Source organism: Rhipicephalus microplus, chromosome 3 (genome assembly GCF_043290135.1).
Source record: "Rhipicephalus microplus isolate Deutch F79 chromosome 3, USDA_Rmic, whole genome shotgun sequence".
In the NCBI taxonomy this organism is placed as follows: Eukaryota; Metazoa; Arthropoda; class Arachnida; order Ixodida; family Ixodidae; genus Rhipicephalus; species Rhipicephalus microplus.
The window spans coordinates 6,601,246-6,616,764 of NC_134702.1; the positions used below are offsets into that span (position 1 = coordinate 6,601,246).

A 15,519-nucleotide genomic window follows, 5' to 3' on the forward strand; every position below is an offset into this window, starting at 1 on the left:
GGGCAGTTTATAAAATTCATTTTATAAAATCTGCTCATCTCTTCAGCCTGTAATTGGGGATGTATGATAGAAACGTGCAAATGAACGTACCCAGGAAATTTCATTGAGATCTATTGACCTTGAAAAATCGCCGGAGTTGGCCTTTCTACAATGAAGAAAAAAAAACTGGGTGTGCACTGCAATTGGGTAAAGGTTATTAAGTGGATTTAATAAGTGACTCTCTGGCTAGTATAGTCGTATGTGCAAGTTCTTATGCTTGTTACACCAACTAAAGAGCAAGAAAGCTGTAAGGAAGCACCTGAGGTCTGACTGTGGGATGAGCACATGGCCCATAGACAACATGCCTAAGCCACCCAGTTCCTTGGGGGTGTAGAACACCACGGGTGGGAAGCGGCTGGGCATCTTAGAGTTGAGGCCAATCTTGATACGGGTCTGAATCTTGTTCTCACACTTCACCAACAGGTCAAGCAGCTCTTGCGTATTGACAACAGCCTCCCGGTAGTATGTCATCAGACCAATCAATGCCGTGTTCCACTTGTTCACGATCTGCTCGCAAACAAAAAATGTCACGCACTCATTGCATTGTGGAAAGAGACTGGAACTGTTACAGAGTACGATTATACCTTGCTAAAACATTGCATCTTCCTTTAACATATCAGCATACGATGATACACCCCTATGGTGAGCCATCAAAGAAGCACCTGTGGATCTAATGGCACTGCTTTCTGTGCTTATATGTGGTATATGAAAGCTTTACAGACAAGCACTTGCAGCTGTTGCTAAATGTGACTGTACCACAGAAATGATTATGCATGAGAGCTGCAATGGTTTTCCAGCTGCACATAAGCCAAGTCAAGTCAGTAACATGTTGCTCCTGTGCTCTGTACCACATCAAATCGCTGATTTTGAATGATGTCGCAAACCCATAGAGTAATATTTTATCAACCTAACGTAACGAAAAACAGAAAAAAACACAAAAACTTAATGTAGCAAAAAGAAAAACAGAAATAACTTAGAGAAGAGCTGAATTTTTATATACAATTGCAGTAAAAGCAGAAAAATGTGGAGTTTATTGTAAAGGTTCACAACAACAAACCAGCTTTCCAACAAGAATTACTACACTAGCTCTTCGTAGTCTTAATATGAAGTAAACAATTAAGCATTCCAGTAATGACAACAAGCCAATTTTGTAGCATTTCCATTGCATTCAGCACAGAAACACGGCACACAGTTGGTCCGCCTTGTGGTAGGCCTTGAACCTAGGAAACTATCCGAGCAGCTCTTACTTACTTTTCTGAACTTCCTAAAATATCAGGAAAGACCTGTTTATTCCTAGGTTTCACAGCATCATAATATTTTTAATATTACCACTAGAACTCTACCTGTTGGTGAAAAACAATGACAGCAATGCAGCCACTTACCTTAGTGAAAGTGGTAGATCCAGATGCCATAAGGATTTGTCGGACTCTATTGTGGAAACGCTGCATTGACTCATCATCGACTCGCAAGAAGCACTGTGCTGTTCTTTCCTTGGTCACCTGTGTGCACAAAATGGTAATAGTTGTAGCAGCTCTTTCTTTCCCACTTTAGCAAGGGTGGACACATTTTTTTTCTGCACAGCAAAGCTGCATATAACTCCGCCATTCGTATCTCTGCAAACAGTAACAGTTACCTACTCAACAGAAAATTATGATCTCAGAAATGGTCTTTACCTTTAAATAAAAAGAAAAGTGACCGTGGTCACCGAGACTGAGCTCAAACAGCAGCTGTAAAACTGGGCAAACTGGCTGAAGTAACAGCAACCTTGAGAGTAACAAAAAGAATGAGTTTCCATGGACAGGGTGCCCCTCCTAACCAGAAAGTGGTAGACCTAACTAAACAGCAGCCGCAACACCGGTGGCACACTAGAAATCAGTCAGGTGCCCCTGAAAGTGAAGCCAACTAGGACTATTTTTTTTCCTGACCTTTATTTTTTTTACTTTTTTAAAGGTCTGATCCGGACTATATATATGCTGCCTGTTGATCCCCCATTTGAAATGGCACGGCTCAGATCATCGTAATCATGTATATATGAACATCATCATCATCATGAACTCACACTATTCGCGCTCTCGTGCGTTCTGGAAGCCGGATTGTAGCTGTCATACTCCTATAATCCGGCTTCCAGAACACAGGGGAGCGCGAACAGCAGAAGTCATACTTCATAAAGCAATTCAGATCACTCGCCCACGGAATCAACGAGAACCTTGGGCGACTGACATGCCTCCGCGAACCCGTGAAACACAGAAAGTGAATTATCAATTTATTTATACATACGTGAATTCGCACACATAGGATGATCATTCTAGCCTGTGAAAATAAACCAATTCGATGTTACGTACATCAACCGGAGCGGGTTAGTATTATTAGTTTATAATAATTTTTCACGTTTTTCATTTTTTATTTTTAGTTTTTTTGTCTATGCTTTTGTTGGTTCATCTCTTGAAAAAAATATCCATTCATTTATTTTGAGTATTACTGGTTATACGATTTTCTGCAGGAAGGAGGAAGCGAGGAGGGGGAAAAGGCACATTTATCTTTGTATCGTGGCCAATGTTTTCCTAAAGCTGGAGCGAGTTGTATGTATGTTCTTGTGTGTGTATGGCCTGACGCAGCAGGCGAGCCGCCGAACCACCTGAACTTTAACCCAATCCATGTGCGAGATGTGAGAAAGCGGCAATATTCTTAACTTTTTCCCCTTTTTGTTGGTCACCTCCTCTGGCGGCACATCTTATCTACCCCTAGTGACAATCTACCCCTAGTGACAATAAATGGGTTACTCCCCACTTTAGAGGGCTCACTGTTGTTCCTTTCTTCTTCTTTTTGTTGTCTCTCGCTTGCCTCATTATGTTAAGGTCTTTTTTACGTTTCCTTTTTTTTGGGGGGGGGGAGGCCCCCAAATTGTGAGGGCGGCCTTCTGCTACAGATTGTGGAACTTGTACTTTTTCATTTACATCTTCCGAAGAAGGCTAGACCACCAGCCGAAACTGTTAGGATTAAATAAATAAGTAATTGCTTTGTTTCCTATATTGCCCTACTCTCAAGCTCATTATATACATATATATTATTGTCGCGATGTAGCGAGAACAAAACAGAAGATAGAAACAACTTGTGACAGTAAAACAGCATGTCTCGAAATCAGCAGTACACGGAATGCCTTCTTCATCTTCCTTTCCTAAACCTACAGTCGCACTACTCGAAGTCTGCAAAACACCTCCATCGTCATTCTCTTCTGCGTATATACACGTGTCACTTGCCCCTCCTTATAGGAGCATCACCACGATGCTACATCAGAGCTACTGTTAAGCGAAAACGCACAGTCACTGACAAATGGCTTCATGCGTACCACTGTGATGTGTGGTGCGCGTTCAAAGTGCGCGCCTTCGAAAAGTGCGCGTCACGGAAAAAAAAAAAAAAAACAAAAGGAGAAATACCAGAGTGCACGTGCGGGGCTGCTTAAACAAGAATGACGACGTTAAAGAGCGTCGAGCACGAGGATGCGTGGCAGGACGTGAAGTAAACAAAAGGTAAAACATCCAATGGGCAGCGAACACGGAGATTTCAAGGCCCAATGGCTTGACACCACGAGACAGCAGTATCTCCAATGAGAACGAGACAAGTGGGCCAGAGCTGAAGCAGGAGCCTGAGCAGACCAGAGCAAGGGGAGTTCGAAGAAGACGGGGCAAGCGGAAGGTCGTCACCAGACCGGGCGCTGAAGATGGGCCGTCGGGCGTAGGACCCGAGCCTGCAGGTCTTCAACCGGCCGGGGCCTCCTGCCGTCGTGTTCCCGCTCCAAAGGACCGTGGCCATCCGGTCCTGAACTCCTTTCCAGGGCCTGCGGACTTTGGTTCCGGCAGGCGAGCTACAGCCGTCGGGCTCCGGGCCCGAGCTGTGCGCCCAGCTGCTTGACTAGGTCGACCCTGGTTCTCTGACGCGTCACCACCAGCCTGCGTTCTCCCGTCTCCGACGTGTCCACGCTCCTCAAGCCGAAACCATCACGATTTGGTAGGGCTTCTCGACGTGTCGTCGTCCAGCCAGCGTTCCTTCATCCCCGTCCTGCCCGCGTCCTGAAGCCGGAATCACCGCGTTCCGGTTTGCTCATCGTCGGCGGAATTCAGCGTGTGGGTGAGACCGAACAGATATCTTGCGCTACTCCCATCACTCAGCCCCTTTCGAACGTTTGGTTTAGTTACTGACTTTGAACGTTTTTGTTGGGTGTTTACAGATGTGTTTCGTCATGTCCAGTCAACTGTTTATTAAGTGTTTTGTTTTGTGAGGAATCTTTGCCTTTTTTTCTTTTCAATTAAACTTTTTGTGTGTTTCTTGGAAACCGAACGGCTTTGTCCTTATTAGAAAAACTCTCTGAGGCTCAGCCCGGGAGAAAAACAAATCAGCAACAAGAACCCGCTTCACAAATTGGCGTCCGCAGCGACAGGACAAAGTCGTTTGTTTTTCATGTAGATTTTTCGACGCGATGAAAGCCATGAAAAGCACTTCGGAATTATTAGATCTGGCGGAGAGTATAAGTCTCAAGGGAGCGGAGTTCAAGGAGTGGTACGACAAGCAAATGGCGCAAGCGCAAGAGGAACGGGCTGCGATATGTGACGCTAAAAAGCAGCAGATTGCATTGCAAACACACGCTAAGAGAGAGGAGTTCGAGCGAGAAACACGGGCTAGGAGAGAGAAGCTCGAGCGAGAGACACGCGCTAAGAAGGAGCAGCTTGAGCTAGAAATGCGTGAAAAGAAAAGGCTGCTCGAGATAGAGATGCGCGAAAAGAAGAGACTGTTGGAACTAGAATATGAGGATTTGCAGCAGTGGCTTGAGAGGGAAAACGCTGAATATACGTGGTCTGAGAGCCAGAGTAGTCAACCAGTGGATGAGGTGTGCTCTGAAAGCAGTTACATCGGGAGCGATTTGAATTTACGTGAGACTGACCCTGTACCTCGTCATGACCTTTCGCTAGAGAAAGAAACTCTGAAAGAGTATGACAGGGAGGTAAACAGTCAAAAGACTAGGAGACTCGATAAGCTTATTGAAGCGCAGGAATGCTTCGTGAGCATGGAACAAGAACGTTCCATTCAGAGTAAAGGGTATTTTGAAACCTGTGAGAGGTCAAGCGCACTTTATTCAGAGGTAGGATTGCCTCTGAATAGCTCCGCTGAAGGAGCGATAAAAGGTCTCCTAGGTAATGCCGGCGAATGCCATAATGAAAGCTCTGATGTAGCAGCTACCTATTGTTTTGGGCCACTGGAGATAGCAACAGACGCTACGGACATGGTTTTTCACCATGATTATAACTTGCCCATACAGAGAGATGGCTTGTGTTCTCGGGAAATTGTAGATGATGCTTTTAGAAGAATATTGGAGCAAAATGCAAAAGCACTTGTTGAAGAACAGAGAGTAGAGTTGCAATGTAGGTCAGCTATATGTGACAATGAGGGTAATCACGATGACCCAGGCAGAAGGGTTGAAAGTATTGATGAACAAGCAATACAGAAAGCTGAAGGGATGGAAAGTGAACCAGAAGGCAGTAATGGTCCAGCAGGTTATTGTACGAGGAAGGACGCCGACTGGTGCTCTTTGGCATCTTCGGTTGAAGAGGTCGCTTCTGTTAAGATGTCTCAACGATTAGCGGCTTACGAGCTCAAGCAAGGCGTTCGTGGGAAGGATGAAATGATTCAGGCGTGGTTGTACTGGTGCGCCTGGAGGCAACGCCTCCGACTGGCATACAGACATTCCAGCGTGTATGCTTGTGATTTCGAGGTTGGGAACCTGGTGATACACAGCTTTAGGTTCATACGAGCTTACGGTCGAGAATTCTTCCACTGGCTTCCGATTCCTTACTCTTGTCAAATGGTTAGAGCAGTTAAACGTCTTGTACGGGACGCTATAACTTAAGCGTCAAATTCGATTTCCCGCTGGTTTCTTTTGGATCTTGCTTGCGGACCATGGAAGGGTGTTGCTTGTAAATATTTGAAGAAGTTACATGCAATGTAACATTAACATGATGTATAGTTTTTGAGATGATAGGGTATATATGATAAAAAAAAAAAGGGGTGGTGTACTACTAATTTGGGGATTTTCACAATCCGCTAGATGTGTCCATACTTTTTCTCACTTCTTGCGTATTTTGAGGTTAGTGAATGTGGACCTTTGGGCAATGCAGTGAACTGTGTGGCGGACATATGTGGGTAAATTGTGGTGCAGTGCGAAACGTGCACTCAACGGCAGTTTTTTTTTCTTCTCGAAAAAAAAAAAACTTTTCTTATTGTTGTTGGTTGAATGTTACGTTCTGTGGACTCGGTGTTTCGACGTGAGACATGTCAACGAAGAAGCAGTGTGGTGCCATCGGTGTGATGTGTTGAACTGCGTGGTGCAAATATGTGGTGTAATTGTGACGTAGTGCAGAACGCGCACTCATCGGCAGTTTTTTTTTCTAAAAAAAAAACTTGAATGAAAGGGGGGCGTATGTGATGTGTGGTGCGCGTTCAAAGTGCGCGCCTTCGAAAAGTGCGCGTCACGGAAAAAAAAAAAAAAACAAAAGGAGAAATACCAGAGTGCACGTGCGGGGCTGCTTAAACAAGAATGACGACGTTAAAGAGCGTCGAGCACGAGGATGCGTGGCAGGACGTGAAGTAAACAAAAGGTAAAACATCCAATGGGCAGCGAACACGGAGATTTCAAGGCCCAATGGCTTGACACCACGAGACAGCAGTATCTCCAATGAGAACGAGACAAGTGGGCCAGAGCTGAAGCAGGAGCCTGAGCAGACCAGAGCAAGGGGAGTTCGAAGAAGACGGGGCAAGCGGAAGGTCGTCACCAGACCGGGCGCTGAAGATGGGCCGTCGGGCGTAGGACCCGAGCCTGCAGGTCTTCAACCGGCCGGGGCCTCCTGCCGTCGTGTTCCCGCTCCAAAGGACCGTGGCCATCCGGTCCTGAACTCCTTTCCAGGGCCTGCGGACTTTGGTTCCGGCAGGCGAGCTACAGCCGTCGGGCTCCGGGCCCGAGCTGTGCGCCCAGCTGCTTGACTAGGTCGACCCTGGTTCTCTGACGCGTCACCACCAGCCTGCGTTCTCCCGTCTCCGACGTGTCCACGCTCCTCAAGCCGAAACCATCACGATTTGGTAGGGCTTCTCGACGTGTCGTCGTCCAGCCAGCGTTCCTTCATCCCCGTCCTGCCCGCGTCCTGAAGCCGGAATCACCGCGTTCCGGTTTGCTCATCGTCGGCGGAATTCAGCGTGTGGGTGAGACCGAACAGATATCTTGCGCTACTCCCATCACTCAGCCCCTTTCGAACGTTTGGTTTAGTTACTGACTTTGAACGTTTTTGTTGGGTGTTTACAGATGTGTTTCGTCATGTCCAGTCAACTGTTTATTAAGTGTTTTGTTTTGTGAGGAATCTTTGCCTTTTTTTCTTTTCAATTAAACTTTTTGTGTGTTTCTTGGAAACCGAACGGCTTTGTCCTTATTAGAAAAACTCTCTGAGGCTCAGCCCGGGAGAAAAACAAATCAGCAACAAAGAACCTGCATCACAACCACATATACAAGTTCAGGCCGGTGCTGTTGACACCTGGCGCAAGAGAAACTGTTGAGTATGACCTCGTAGGTGATGTCACTTAACTGTTGAAATACTCGATATGGTCTGAAGTATCGCCTGAAGAGTTTCTCGGACAGTCCACGTTTTCATATGGGTGTGTGAACCCGCACTCGGTCACCAGTTTCATAGGTTACTGCTCTCCAGTGGGCATTGTAGCAACATGCATCTAATGTTGTTGCTGGCGGATTCACAAGCGTGTGAGCTGGCTGGCTTCTTCGGCGCGTTCAGTAACTATGTCGGCGCCCGTGTCATTGCCATACCATGCATATGGTAACATGGCATCCAACATTGTCTGTAGCTCCCGTCCGTGAACAAGGCTGAATGGAGTCATGAGAGTCGTTTCGTGCTTAGCTGTATTGTACGTGAATGTGATATAGAGCAAGATTTCGCCCAATTTTTTTGTCCAACGTCCACGTACATGGACAGCATATCTTCAATCGTCTTGTTTAGGCGCTCTGTCAGTCCGTTTGTCTATGGGTGGTAGGCAGTGGTCATTCGATAACTTGTTCCACTTAACATCAGGACCTACTTTAAAGAGCCGCCGTGAATGCGGCCCTGCGGTCTGTTATCACGACTGTTGGTGCACCATGTCACAGTACAACATTTTCTATGAAAAATTTGGCTACCTCCATTGCTGTGCTTCATTAGATAGCCTTCATTTCGGTGTACCGGCTAAGGTAATCTGTTGCAACGATCACCCAGCAGTTCCCTGCAGCAAAAGTAGGAAGTGGATCCAAGATACCATAGCAGTCTCGTCGAATGGTGCACTTCGGACTTGAACAAGTTGCAGCAAGCTGGCTGATTTCGTCGAAGGAGACTTGCGTTGCTGGCAGTCCAAACAAGTACGAATGTGTTGCTTCACGGCAGAGGTGAGCCTTGGCCAGTAGTATCTTTGCTTAAACCGGCCACCCAATCACTTGCTATGGTGGGACTCAGATCATGCTTTCCACATTAGACTTTTTTTTTTATATGATTCCTTGGGTGAATTGAGACACTTTGTTTTAACAGCGAAACAGATATGAAACATGTAAATAAAATTTATTGTTGAAGATTCTTTTTAAAGTTTTCTGAAGCGAGTGTCAAAACTTCAATTGCGATTTTCCCAGCTTCAAATTTTTTTGCCAGCCTGACTAGCCTTACAGAACATTTTGCTGCGTTTTTGTGAGACAATTTTTATAAATTTTATACTGTTGAACTTACAAGGAATCAAACTGTGAAGCTACGCTATTTCTTTATAGCACATATCCAATCTTGTGGACACTAGTGTTAGCTAACTGCATCCAAGAATTATAGAGCATCAACACAATTATAAATATTTATGAGATATGTCAGTAACAATATAAATAGCATAGCTACTCATGGCAGACCTTTAGCTACAGCTGCATCTTAATCTAAACCAAAAAATATTAAGGGACAGTGTCTTAATGACCCATAAAAAATGACCTAATTAGACTTCGCTTACTATCACATAATCTGATAGCTGAGATACATTAAAACTAATTAGATTTTTGAAAACAGGAGAAAGAAACACATTCAGAAACCAAATTTCATTACAATATCTCTAATACTAAAAATCTTCCCATTTAAGACCAGTGTCCATAGTTAAACATACAGTTAAAGCTCGTTATAACAGAATTGGAGGGCCGCCACTATTTGCTCGTTATAACGAATATTTCGTTATAGCCATAGCGGGCATTTACCGCAAATATTATGCACTGTACTTATCCCCAAAATATTACGGGCGAAATAGCATCCCGCCGCACGGTGGTATGCAACAAAATAAACGCATTCCCAAATAAAAAGGAAAAAGTCATGCACCTGTTTTAATGCCCTTCAAAATACACAGCTTGCATTTCAGGCAGACTTAGCTGCAAAGAAGTCCGTAATTGGACGTTCATGAATCTTCCTGATGCGAACGATGGCTCGCTCAGCTGCGGCTGCAATGTTCAAGCCTTCTTCGCCGCCCTCGTGAGCGCCGAAGTAGCGGCGCAGTACGTCCACCGCGTCTAACGCCTCCGACGCCGTCGGCACGTTTGTCTCCTGTTTGTCGACAGAGTCGTCGTCACTGGTTTCGTTACGATCACTGACAGCGCGCACAATATCGTCATCCAGGAGCTGCTCCGTTGCCACCACTTCCAAGTCCGCACTCACATAGTCGCAAAACGACTCGCTGTCAGGCACGACACTGGCGTCACGAAGTGCCGTCCATGATGCAGCGACTTCGTCTGATGTGGCAAAACCGTCCGGCACAGTGGGCTCGTCTGATGGCTCATCGCTGGCGTCTGGTGCGGCGGCAAATGAGGCGTGTCAGAGCAGTTTGCGATCGTGGTCGCCGTCACACTCATCCATGCCGCCTGAAGCATTTCGAGCGCAGCGTGCAAGTCAACATCGGTGTCTCGCTTCATCCTCATGTTGAGCAGGAGCTTGTCTATCACACGCTTGCGGTAACCTGCCTTCAGCGACATAATCACGCCTTGGTCAAGCGGCTGTATTTTTGCTGTGCAGTTGGCAGGAAGGAACAGCAGCTCGATGTTTTGAAGCACGGCAGCGGTATGGTGGACGGTGCAGTAATCTAAAACAAGGCACACCTTGCGGTTCACCTTTGCCAGCTTCTCGTCCCATTCGCAAAGCCATCTTGAAAAAATCTCCCTGGTCATCCAGGCTTTGCGATTGGCTACGTACTTGACTGGGAGCTGCCTCTTCCCCTTAAAGCAGCGAAGGGATGCACTTTTGCCAATTACGAAAATTGGCAGCTTCTCAGAGCCGGTCATGTTTGCACAAAGCAGCGCAATGATTCGCAGCTTACTTTGTTTGCCGCCATGGCACGGCTTGCCTTTGAGGGCTAACGTCTTGTGCGGCAACATCTTGAAAAAGAGAACGGTTTCGTCCGCGTTAAAAATATCCTCCGCGCTGTATTTTTCTAGCAGCCGCACGATGTTTTCTTTCGCCCACTTCGTAGCCTCTGCTTCGTCGACAGAGTGCGATTCGCCGCAGACCGCTCTCCCGACAATGTCGTGGCGCTCCTTGAAGCGTTGGAGCCAACCCGAACTTGCTACGAAGTTGTCATAGCCCATGATGCAGGCAAAGTCTCTCGCTTTTCTTTGCAGCAAGGCGCCGCTCACCGGCAGATTCACGGCCCGCGTGTCCAAGAACCATTTAAAAACGGCCTTTTCGACCGCTTCAAAGACAGGTGCCTTCATCCTCTTAGCGCTTCCTTTCACACCACGTGCAACAGCGTCGATGATGGACTCCTGCTTGCTCAAGATGGTTGACAGTGTGCTCGTCGATACGCCAAAGTCTCTTGCCACGTTGCCTATCTTGGTCCCCAATTCAACGGCTCTTATCATAGCCGCCTTCTGATCTAGCGTTATGCGCTTTCGCTTCCCGCCTGGCGCATTCATGTTGCTGTAATCACGAGCGCAGCTCAATAAAAGATAAGGCGGAAGCGGTCGAAAAAGAGAAGAAACACGCACGCAAAAGCAATGCGGCTCACGTCGGCGAGCGACAACACTTGCAGAGAAAGTGACTGTGAAGAGGAAGGGGCAGAAGGGGCGCTCTTTTGCACTGCCCTCTAGGAACCGGTTACTCAAGGAAAAGGGGGTATGTAAGATTAGGAAGCGTGCCTCAGCGCCATGAGAAAGGGGAGAGGGAAAATATAAAGAAGACACAAAAGAAAAGGGCGAGACGTTCGTGGAGCTGCGGAGCGCTCCGCTGTCGGTGGTAGCCAAGCGACGCACGTGCAGCAACCTCTCCTCCGGAAACAGCGCGTGCCGTCTGCTTTGCGCGCGTTGCTGGAGGGCATGTGGCGGGAGTTTTGAACTGCTAAATACAGTTCTCGCGTTGCGCGCTGTCTCAAATTCGCGTTGTGCTCAAAATTTTACTTCCTAACAAAATTTGTTTGTTATATCCCATAACAGGCAAATTTTGCCTCGTTAAAAATGACGTATTGAATACATTGGTTTGTATGGGGACTTTCAAGGAGAATTAGGATTTGCTCGTTATATCCATTATTTCGTTATAGCCCACCTCGTTATAACGAGGTTTAACTGTACATAGCTACACTACATTAAACTTTCATTGCATTACTATTTTATAATATAATGGCATGATTTCACGTTGTTTCAGTCATTGACGGCACTGGCAATCACACCGAAATAAAATGAACAGATACATCAAACAATATTTTTTTTGTCTTTTTTTTCACAAGAACCAAAGTAAGGGGTCGGTTTATCATGCGAGTGGGTTCATTACGGAAGTGGATACAATATAATGATTGAGTATATTGGAATATAATATAAGGTGTGTTTAACATGTCACTAGTGACGTACTTGATATGGCTGGCAACATTGTCACTTGCGAAAGCAGTTGAATAAATGTACACATGTTAATTTCGTTTAACCGCATCTATTGTCTCCGCGTGTTCCGACAGCGTTCCTCATCTCGAGATCCCACAACGTACACTTACAAATACACATATTTGCTAAACAATGATCCCCAATGTTTCATCAAGTCAAGTAGGTTTCAAGAACACTAACAGCACTTTTGTGTTGTTGTGCATCACACACTGCTGTCTTGCCACAGGACAAGGAAGTTGACAGAAAAAGATGTGTGTCAAAGTGGGATTCAACTGTAGAAGCTTACTTCATTCTGCAGGTTCCACACACCATCCTTGTGGCTGAACTCCTCATGGGTCATACGGCACTTGGGCAAGATACGGCACTCAAAGCCACCCATGTTGAACAGCAAGTTGGGATTGTCCTTGCTATAGACGGACACAAAGCTGCTCTCCCACTGGACTGTCGTCACTGACCGCGGCAGTCGGTTTTTGATGTCCCAAAACACTGCTCGACCCCTGCACAGCAGCAGCATGGAACACTTGGGACTAAGAGACAGTATCATTGAAAACTAACAAGCAATGCAATAACGCCTTGGAAATTATTGGGAATGTTATTCACAGTAATTGTAATGTAAATGTGAAGAAAGAGAAGAGGATGAAAAGATTACTTGCCACTGGCAGAAACTGAACCTGCTATCTTTAAATATTGTGTCCAATGCTCTGCCAACTGAGCTACAGCGGCAATCATCCCCTGTCTACCCATCCACATTTTGGACAACCGTGTTAGTGCCAATGTTGGCCATGACTGAGAGAGCACTACAATCATTGCAGTGATATCGTGGAGAACTTTGTGCAACATCTCTGTGTAGAAATTTTTTACCTCGATGTCGCAATCACGTTATGAAAAGCCTTACAGAGCCCAGACAAGCCTACGAGCACCTTTAGACTCGGCCTATAATTGATAAAGCTAATTTGAAGACACAGTTTTCTTGGGCTCCTTAAAGGGACCGACAACTGCAACGAACTTGAAATGAGATGACTCCACTGATGGGAAAATTGTCCAGCCCGTACTCAAACCAACCTTTTTTTTTCCATCCTATGGGTTGATTTATATTCTTATTTCTACATTGAAAGTTTCCAAATATGATATTTGGCACCTCTGGCGGCAAACACATGAACGAAATGATGTACCCAGCCACATGACTATTGACTGCTGCACACGGCTGACAATTTTTTGTTAGAATTGAAATATTGTTCTCGTTCTATTGAACAATATTACTCCATAGAAAGGCCTGCATTAGTGGTACGCATTAAAGTGACACTGCCTTCACGTGCAAAATGATCCCATGTTTGTCAGCATGTCTTAAGCAACTTTCCAGCATGGAATTTTAGAGGTTGCTAAGATTTTGGAGCTACATAGTTTTTCTATCTACACAAAATCCAAGAAATGACGTTCTCTGCTACTCAGCCCAGGCATGCATATGCATAATGATGTTCTCAGTGACTTCGCTTGGTTCGCGTATCGACAGAGTAACAATGCAGGACAGATTGCCCATGACACAAGCTCAGGAATATGCAACTCAATGCAAATACAAAATCTCTAAAACACCAGGCAAATACAAATTTGTCCATGACTGTGATTGCACAAAGTGTCACACGATGTCAACACCATCGTCCGCTAACCCTGCATTCCTACAATCCTTCGTGCATGCCGAGATACTGTACATGCTAAACACCTCTCATGACGTTGCTGCAGGAGTTTTTCAATCTTATCCAAATTAAATATTGTTGAAGGGGGAGGCTACCTTGAAAGGGTAACTTTTTTTTTTGTTGAGATATCCTAATAAAATTTTCAGGGTAAGCTAATAGCAATGCCATTTGAATATTCAAACAATTTCATGCATTTATGCTCACTGGTTCCCAAGTTACAACCCCTTATCAGCGTAATCCACATGGGTTTCTTAGTGAGGCTCTGGTGGGGGGTGCTAAAGCATTGCTAAAATAAGCGTTCCGGCAACACAGTAAATGCGATGCGGTGTTTTGGCAACATGGTAAGGAGTATATATTGAAGCTAAAAGCCGTTAATGCCACATGCATATGGTGTTGCCGGATGGTGTACGCCACTTGAGCTGCAGCTAAGACATCACTTTACACTGGCTGCCACAAAACAAACCCCTACACTCAAAGTGGCTGAGTGTCATGCCTCTATGCCAGCGTTGCCAATGTTTGTTATCAGATTCACCAAAGATATGCTGTCATGAGTTAAGAGTGTGCCAAACACTGGAATGTGGCGATGGTGCGTGAGGACCAGATTGTGCGCATATGCACCATATTCACGTGCAGGATTGGTTGAAGCAAAGACAGTGGCGCATGACCGAGCTGTGATGGGAAATCCCCAGAAGATGAGGTGGCATTGTCCTTTGGAGTGCCGAATGAGGAAGGTTGAAGAAGACAGTGTCGTTCTCACGGCAAAGGCTCGGTTAACTTGGATCTGAAGGCGGCAGTGTTAGGGTATCAAGAAGCAGGTGTCGTTCACAGTAGTCATCGAGACACGCAATTCTTCAGAGCACTTGGCGATGGTAGTTTCGTTCGCTGGCTTCGCGGCTGTGACCCGAACCCCATTGCGGCACCTTCGACGGTGCTGTGGAACCTGCAGCACTTTGCAACAGCACTTCTCAAGACTCCTGCCGCTCTTTCCGTTCTTCACAGGATGGCAGCAAGCCACTGGGCAGTCTTCTGATTGACACGTCGACAAGTAGGCCTAACTTTCCAGGACCCACGATGGCCTGGTGACAAGTGAAAACAAGCAGATCGTCAGGTGGATGCGGGCCGAAGAGGACGACCATAAGACGTCAAGGAGTTCGACAACAAGACACTTTGTTGTAGTTGAAAACTGCCATTATAAACAGTAAGAACATTCGATTGAAGAATGAGTGTGAGTAATTACAGAGAAGTCATAGTGGCTATAGATTGGCTTGGGCTAGAATTGGCTATAACGCGGATAATTATCAGTTCTAGCTAAGTTGTATAGCCGAGTCTTGTTTGTGTGCATGATGGTCTAATGCAAATTTTGTGTATTTGTTTCTTCTGTCCGTCCAGTGTATAAAGTTTGTCTTGCCACCGTGGTCTCTTGATCCAATCCTTAGCAAGCCCTCCTGAGATAATCATGAACAGTGGCCATGTTATGGGCACGTCCACCAAGACACCACTCATGAAGGGCACCGCTTCCACCTGCGTATAGTCAAGGTGAGCAGCCTTCCGTGAACTTATCTGCTGTGCAGATGATTGAGATGGTTCATGCCGCTTTACCGAGTCACATTTTGCAGTCTTTCTTTCAAAATACCACACTTAGCTTCCAAACCAATAACGAGTCATTTTTATAGCACTGTCCAATGCCATTTGTCAGCACAAGGTGTAGAAGATGAAGAGGCAAAGTGGCTGGCGAGGCATAATATCGTATAAACCGGAATATACCGTAATTACTCGAATCTTACGCGCACCTTTTTTCCGGTTAAGCGAGTTCATAAATCGCATGCGCGTTGAAAT

At 45.8% G+C, this 15,519-nt stretch overlaps 1 protein-coding gene across 1 annotated transcript in view; it reads right to left on the minus strand.

Annotated features, from left to right (window-relative positions):
* Prp8 (pre-mRNA processing factor 8) overlaps nucleotides 1-15,519 on the minus strand; it is a 218,037-nt gene that overhangs the window by 68,495 nt on the left and 134,023 nt on the right. Inside the window, exons 19-21 of the mRNA XM_037433717.2 lie at nucleotides 12,279-12,489; nucleotides 1,422-1,538; nucleotides 299-546 (exon numbers count right to left, since the gene is read on the minus strand). Of these exons, the coding sequence (XP_037289614.1) occupies nucleotides 299-546; nucleotides 1,422-1,538; nucleotides 12,279-12,489 (576 nt within the window). The remainder of the gene's footprint in view (nucleotides 1-298; nucleotides 547-1,421; nucleotides 1,539-12,278; nucleotides 12,490-15,519) is intronic.